The sequence below is a fragment of the Brassica napus genome, chromosome A6 (assembly GCF_020379485.1).
Source record: "Brassica napus cultivar Da-Ae chromosome A6, Da-Ae, whole genome shotgun sequence".
Classification (NCBI taxonomy): Eukaryota; Viridiplantae; Streptophyta; class Magnoliopsida; order Brassicales; family Brassicaceae; genus Brassica; species Brassica napus.
The window spans coordinates 16,820,497-16,828,342 of NC_063439.1; the positions used below are offsets into that span (position 1 = coordinate 16,820,497).

Below are 7,846 nucleotides of genomic sequence, written 5' to 3' on the forward strand. Positions count from 1 at the left end.
GACATGTTACCTTTTCATTGGGTAGTTACTTTGTTATATTCCTTGTTTGTTCAAAATGTGGGTAAAGAAACCAAAATCAAATTGTGAGTTCGACTCGAAAATCTCTTCAAGAAAGTAACTACCTAAAAATTTGCACCAAACAAATTTTATTTCCACACCTTTAAATCCTCTGTAGAAAATTCTAAGCTTAGGAATGGTTTCAGGAACTCTTTCAAATATAATCCATATAGTTTGATTGAAAAACAATCAAACGAAAAGAGGAATTCAGAATATAGTGAAAGGACAAACAACAAATTATACAAGAGGCAGGTTTAGATATTTGATTGAATCGGATCGTTGAAATAGTCGAATAATAGAGCATTTTACAAGGCATATACCAATCGAAAAATATATACCGGTTCAATCATATCATATTATACATTAACGTTTCAAACCAGTTGGGTCACATTCATTTGAAGCGATCAAGAAAGCACGTTTTGTGTTTGGACCACTTTTGGATTTTGCAGTTGGACGGTGACGACCTCGCCGTGAAATATGACACAGGCGATAAATGCATTAAATACTTACAATTGTTCTTATGTTTAACACTTACAATTAATTACCTTTAAACAAATTAGCATCACCAATGCGTTAGTGCAAACAAAAAGATGCACACAAGAACTCCAAACAAATTACACTCGAGGAAAAAAGAAAAGCAAAGACTACAGAATAAAAACGACATGATCTATTATGCTTAAAATAAAAAGCTAGAGACTTGCCTTTTACTAAAGCATATTTTGTTTCGAAGAGATCATGCAGTGCACGATCAGGACAGTTTCGTCGCTGCTCGCGACTATACTGATCTTACGGTGCGGTACCAGTACATTATATATATTTCCCGGTCAAAGGCACAAAGCGGCCTTAACGTCCATCGTCCATTCTCCACACGTCGCAAGGCACCGTGACGGAGCATCTCTCACGATCTTGACACGTGAACTGTAGTGTCATCCTGCATGTGAAAGCCGTGTACGTTAGCATCGGCCTCTCCCTCATCACCAACCGTACGATCACGTGGAAACTTTCGCCGCTCTTGTTCTCCGGTGCACCTTCTTTAACACGAATGTTATCCCTCGCCATCTTCCTGTACGCCTCATTTGTCCACGTCACTCTACCTGAACCGTCCGATATGAAACCAGGACACGTGTCCCTCACGAGATTCATCTTCCTTTCTTCGTCGGACCTCCCCAGGCCGTAACCGTCATTCCATGCATCTGTTACACGCTCCACCGTCATACACGAAGAAATCACCACCGTTCTCCCCATGACCTCCACCGACTGGTAAGTTTGAGTAATCATCCCGCCGCCATCGCTTAAACTCAGCCAAAACGGACCCTGCCGCTTCTGCTTCTCCGCAGACGCCACCGACAGTTTCATATCTGTAAAAGCACTTTGACCGGGCCTCTCCGGCAACAGAGATAGAGTCACCTTAGCTTCCCCGCCGTGAGCTACGGTTTTTTCCAATTTCTTCCGCCGAGTGCACCTCCTAGCGCTACCTCCGTTCTCCGTCTGCTGACATTTCCTCTTTCCTCTAAAGGAAACGTTGGAGCTTCCGGAAAAGCTCTCTCCGCTGGATACGGGCTTTCCTCCGCAGCCGTAGTCGCTGGTTGGTTTAGGAGCGATGGGACGAAATCGAAGCATGATGCGATCAGCTTGAGAGAGATCATAAGCGTACCGTCCAGCTCAGTCGGTGTACCTTGCAATGCAACACCCTCCCCTACCGTCCATTTCTCTCTGTATACAAGATTTTACTTGGACTGAGGAACACTGAGCCAATGGTTATAGGGTTTTATAATGCCTGTGATCCGAACACGTGTTGGAGCCTACATGTGTGTTTTTCCTGTACGGATTGTGATCTAGACACGTGTTGTAGCTTGTCTTGCCCCCGCTTGTGTTGGTCTAGAAGAGGCTGTTAAAGGGTTTGGTTGGTTGCAAGTTGCACATGGAAAGTTATTCTCTCCTCCATTTTCTTTTTTGCTCAAACAAGGAGTTATTAGAAAAATTCTTACTAGTTAAAGGAAAATAAAAAATATTAAAAATATCAAAAAGAGTGTACAAAAGTTCTTAAACCTCATCTTTTAGAGCAGCATTAACGCAAAGGGGAGAGAGCGTGGATTCTAATCTTTTTTTTATTACTTTTTTTTGTTTTATCCGATTTAAAAAAAAAAATTAAAAATGGACCAATCGCGGGTCGTCACGTGTCAGTGGAACCTGCAAAAAGTGGCAAAACCCTCACAAACTCACCTCTTATGGAAGAGGTAAAAAATACATGTTTTAAATAATGGTGGGACCCGCATGATTTTAAATTATTTTTTATTGGAAGGGCAAGCCTTAAGAGTAGGGGTTTTCAATCCAGATATCGGTTCGGTTTCGATTCGTTTTTTTTCGGTTTTCGGTATTTCGGTTAGTAAAATATAACTATCATTCTAAATCTATATTTACTTCGGTTCAGTTCGGTTTATATACCGTCGGTTTTTGGTTTATTCGGTTTTATACCAAAAAACATAATTATTTTGTTTGAGATCATATTATCTGAATTTTAGAGTCATATTGTCAACACAGTCATTTATTAAAAATATATTACATGTTCAAATAAATGAACAAAAAAATAAAAATGCTTCTACCATCAAATAAAATAATCAAATCTATAACTAAAATCAAAGCTTGAAATTTTGAAAATAAAAATATGAAACAAAACAGAAACATGAAAGAAAATTTTTTCCACTCTTCCTTATTTAGTGTTCACTAAAGTCATGCTTTTTCAATTGAAAATTTTCCATTAATTATTGTCCATCAAATTTATAATCTTCATATTAATTTAGTGAAGACTAAAATAAATCAAAAAGATCAAAAAAAGACTTAGAAAATAAGATGTCTGAATTGCGATGTATTGTTATTTAGTTATAGTTCAAGTGTTTTACAAATTAAGGTAATAGTTATTAACACAAATTTAACTTATGTAACAAATAGATTTTCATGTATTGTTATAAAATAGATACATATTTACATGTTTCTACTTTTAATCGGTTTTGTTCGGTTTATTCGGTTTAATCGGTTATATACCAAACTATATCCAAATCCTACGGTTTTTATAAAATTATATCTATTCGGTTTATATGGTATATACCAAAACTAAACCATATTGTCTATTTCGGTTCGGTTTTACCATATTGAACAACCCTACTTAAGAGGCACCGTTATTGATGCTCTTAGTAACTCCAAACAACATGTGTCATTCATCTGCTTTTTCAACTGAATTAAAAAAACAAAAGTTTAACCATTTAAATATAATATTGATATTTTTTTTTCTTTTAGAACCAAGAAGATTTCTTAGTGATAATGTTGCTCTAAGTTATTCCAAAACGTTTTTATTATCCCCTGTAATATTATCAGTGACATAAAATGATAAATGTGACGACACTAAATTTTTGCATTATTGCAAATATATTTTCGTAGGTAGTTTGAACTTGATTTGTGCTATGAGTGGTCGTTTCTTATCTTTAGATAAAATTAATTCGAGGATATAAGATGCTTTCCGTAATTAAATGCAATCACTAAAGTTCATAGTGGTCGGGTTCCGTCATGGGTTCTCTGAGGCGGCAAATGATGCTGATCCATAGTGGTTGAGTTGGTCTTCAACTCTTGTGTTTGGCGGTTTCTTCATTTGCTCGGAGTAATGCTTCCCAGTGCCAACAGCTGGTTACTTGATCTCGTTGGGAACATTATTTCTTGAGTTCTTCGTGCAGGGTATGAGCTTGGTTTGACAGCGTTGCAGTTGCTATTCAATCCCAATTTTTATGGTATCGAGTCTATTTGTTTAGTATTGAATCTGTTTGTGATGTCCTTTGAGTGTTTGTCTGTGTTTAGGTCTAGGTTGTTGTGTGTGTTGTATGGTCTTGTGTTTATGTTTTTGTCCGATCTTAATTAAATTTCGCTGTGGATCAATGGTGAGAAGAGAGTGGAGACTATGTTCTCCCGCACCGATTAATCGGAATCAGTCGGTAATCATGAAAGTCAAATCTAGAATTATGATAAGTGGCTTGTATGTGTGTCATTCGTTAGAATTGGGTCTGGAGCTTATGAAGTAACCCAACTAGTTGTCCTTCCGAAGTGTAGCAGGGAAGCCTTAGATCATATAGATTTTATTCGAATCAATGTTGTAATCATTGTTTTTATGTCTGTTACGAATGATTAATGAAATTTCAATATTTTTTAAATGCAATCACTAAACTTAATCTATCACCAAATTTTGCTATCGAGAGAAAATAATATATGGGGTCAATAATTCAACTATATGGGGTTAATAATTCAACTATAGTTTCTGGATCAAATTGCATGCTTATATACAAACCGAGAAACTTGTATATTGAAGGGTTTTTTCCAAGATGATAAACTTTGTTATTTGCAATATTTTACGTCGATGTTTTTTTTTATACATTTAGAGTAATCATCTGAGAAAATTGAACAACAATAATAACTAAACTAAGATAAAAGTCCTACAAACTCGAAAAGCCAAGCCGGTAGGGTGAAATCAACATAGAACACAGCTGAAGAGGAACTCCGAACACCTCGTGCAAGCTTGTCCGCCACTAGATTAGTTGCTTTTGGTATATATTGAATCTTGAAGGAAGAAAAGAAACTCTTACTGCGTCGAAACTCTTCCTAGTGTGTAACAAAAGCTGGTCATTCACCAGGTGAAGACACCATCTTCACCAGTTGAGATTAGTCTGTTTCAAAAACTACATCTGAAACAGAGCTTCACATTCTGCATGTAAAGCTGATAAGATTCTTCGGAGATTCATCGCCCCCATCATCTTCTCTTCTGATCCTACGCCTCGGCAGAACTATCCGTGCCGGAGAATGATACCACGCACCATCTATAAAACAAATCCTCGAGTGACCCGAATATTGCCAGTCAAAAGCTTGTGTACCCTGAAACTGCATTTCTGGAATTGTTATTTGAGCCTCCACCCATACCTCACTCTCCACTTCCGCAATTCGAAGAATTTCCTGAGAGTTTTCATTTCTATTACTAAAAACTTTATTGTTTCTATTTTTCCAAATGTACCATAATATCTATGGAAAGTTGTTAAAATCATATTCTTTTGGCAATTTCCAAAAAAGATAATCCATATTAGTAAAAACCGAAGCGGTGGGAAAAATACCAGAGGCTGAAGAGATTTTTGATAAATCCCAGGTTTGCAGAGCTGGTGGGCATTCAAATAAAGCATGATTCACTGACTCTTCCTCAGCACCAAAAATACTGCATCGTGTATTACAATTAATACCTCGTGCCCTTAAAAATTTTTGCCAACGAAATAGTACCGGAGAGAAATTTTTTATGTGTGACTACCGCATTCATTTTTATTAGAAAAAGATGACATATCTTAGTAAAAATGATGACATGATTTAAAGGTAATTCTGACTAAACATTTTCATTTAATGTTGATTTAAATTTTGGTAAACTTTTTAGAATGTGGTAAAAACACATATATCATCACTAAGTTAAATCTACTAAAATATAACATTAATACAATAAAATAGGTTGACAAAAAAGGAAAAAAGTTAATTTAAAAATCAAAAATATGATTTAATTCTATTTTTGATAATTATAGAATTTCTTTTCACTAAAAAGTGTTTCAAACATTTATGCAATTTTTTTCAACTATAAACTTCTAATTCTAATACCATCAGTTTCCTTTTATATTTACAAATTCTTAAAAGCAATTTAGTTTTTCTTTTTGATAATTTTAAAAAAAAATCTAGCAAAAGTTTTTCTTAATTTTATGCAATTTGATTTAATATATTTTAACCCACAAAAGTAAATAAAAATCTATACAAAATTATAAGTTTAAATATAAACTTTAAACAAAAATTAGTTACATATCTTAATTTTTTATGTCTAACTAAATTAAAAGTTAAATTAAAATTTCTAAGCGAATAGTAAATCTAAAATTTTAACACATTTTTATTTTTAAATTTTATTTTCTGATGCACTAGACGGAAGCAAGGTTGTGGCTGAGACTGAAGCAAGACTGAAGCAAGGCACATGTGTTATTAGTACGAAAGACCAACCAAGCCACAGAGGTAAATATGACAACAACATTACCTCAAATATCAGGACAATGGTGTTATTAGGCTTGAGCGTTCGGTGCTCCCATCGGATTAAGTTTGGGGGAAATGGATTTTCGGGTTTTTGGTTCTTAGCTCAGAAGTTCCATTCGGGTTATATAAAATTTCAGTATGGACTCGGTTCAGAACCTATCAGGTTCGGGCCGGATTGGTCATCGACTCACGATCTGCTTAGTTCCGAAGTAAAAATGGTCAAGTTCGGTTTCAGGTTTTGTAACCAAAAACAACTGAATGTAACTAAATTAACCGAAAATAACTCAACAGTCTGATCGAATCCGAAAACAAAATTTTCATAAGAACCGAAGACATGAAATAAACAAACATGTGATTGATTCCTCTAATATAAATGTAAACAAGTTTTAGGTGATTTATACTTGATGATATATTTTTCTTTAACTGTATATGTTATTTTGTATTAAGATTTAATTTCATATGATTTTAGTTACCAATTTTCTTATTTGTGTGAATTAAGTACTAGGAAAATGTATTGTTTACAAACATTTGGTAATTAGTTCTAACTGTATATGAAATTACGTCTTCTTAAAATATGTAATTATTTTTTATCAGATAAAGATTTCTTATTTGCGTGAATAAAATACAGTTTGAAAAACAAATTTGATGAAAATTTGATGTTTAGAAGTATTTTCGTAACTTTTTTAAAGTGTATACAAAAATTTAGTATATTAATATTGTTATAATATGTAATTCATTTTCCTTATGTAAACTACATGTGTATATCGTTGTTTTTTTTTTGTCATTGATTCAACGTAAAGGAAAAAGTACCACGAATACAAACTGCAAACAAAATGAGAAAGACAACACCAGTGGGTGCTTTTTAAAAGTAAACAAAGCAGAAATTTCTGCAAATGAAGCTAACCAAGGAAGCTTGATTAGGGAAGACCTCCTGGGAGACTGTCTTGACCCAAGCTTCATGTAGGATGCTGGTTGATAGTTGAAATCGCCTCAGCAAGGATGAGGTCAGATAACCAAGATGGACCCCGTACGCCTATTGTCACGAGTAACACTTTTGGCAATCTCTTCAGCCGCTACATTGCTTCTATCAGGTAACAAGGACTAATCCCTAACTGGGATAGCAAAAACGTATCTGGAAACACCAGCCACATATATGGCCGGACAAACGCTACCACCGACGAACCATTTATTAAAACCTCCGTGAGAACGAGAGTTATGGATATGAAACCACCAACTTGAGACTGGACCGGTGAAGAGAACTAAAACACCTTCCTTTCTCTAGCCTCAACCAAGAACACCAAAAAGTTGTATTTGAAATCGTCAAACAACACCGCCGGACAAAAAATATGAGAAAGATGACGAAATTGAAATGGAGAAAATAAACCACATGAAAGAAAATCGAAAAAGGAGGAAAAGCCTCCCCGGCGGTGACGAAGCCAAACCACCGGAAAAGCTATGGATCTAAGAATAAAGGTCTTGGCGGCTGGGGACACTTCGAGAGAAAAAAAAAAATTTTGTATATCGTTGTTAAGTAAATGAAAAAAAAACATGCAATTTAAAAAAAAAAAATTTCAAAACACCGTAATGTTTTTGATCAAACGAACACCATAATTTTGGTTTTAAAATTATATCAAGAAAAGGAGCCTTAAGAAAAAAGCCTAATGGGCATACCCGAAAAGTGCGCTATAATAGTCCAAGCTCAGAA

General features: G+C 35.0%; 1 protein-coding gene across 1 annotated transcript; it reads right to left on the reverse strand.

Annotated features, from left to right (window-relative positions):
- Nucleotides 1-549: 549 nt before the first annotated feature.
- Nucleotides 550-2,490, reverse strand: LOC111213369. Its single transcript, XM_022715114.2, has one exon. The coding sequence runs from the start codon at nucleotides 1,675-1,677 to the stop codon at nucleotides 901-903; it is 777 nt and encodes a 258-aa protein (XP_022570835.1). The 5' UTR covers nucleotides 1,678-2,490; the 3' UTR covers nucleotides 550-900.
- Nucleotides 2,491-7,846: the final 5,356 nt, after the last annotated feature.

Coding starts and splice junctions, on each gene's coding strand:
- LOC111213369 (XM_022715114.2), bottom strand. CDS start 1,677: ATGCTTCGATTTCGTCCCATCGCTCCTAAACCAACCAGCGACTACGGC.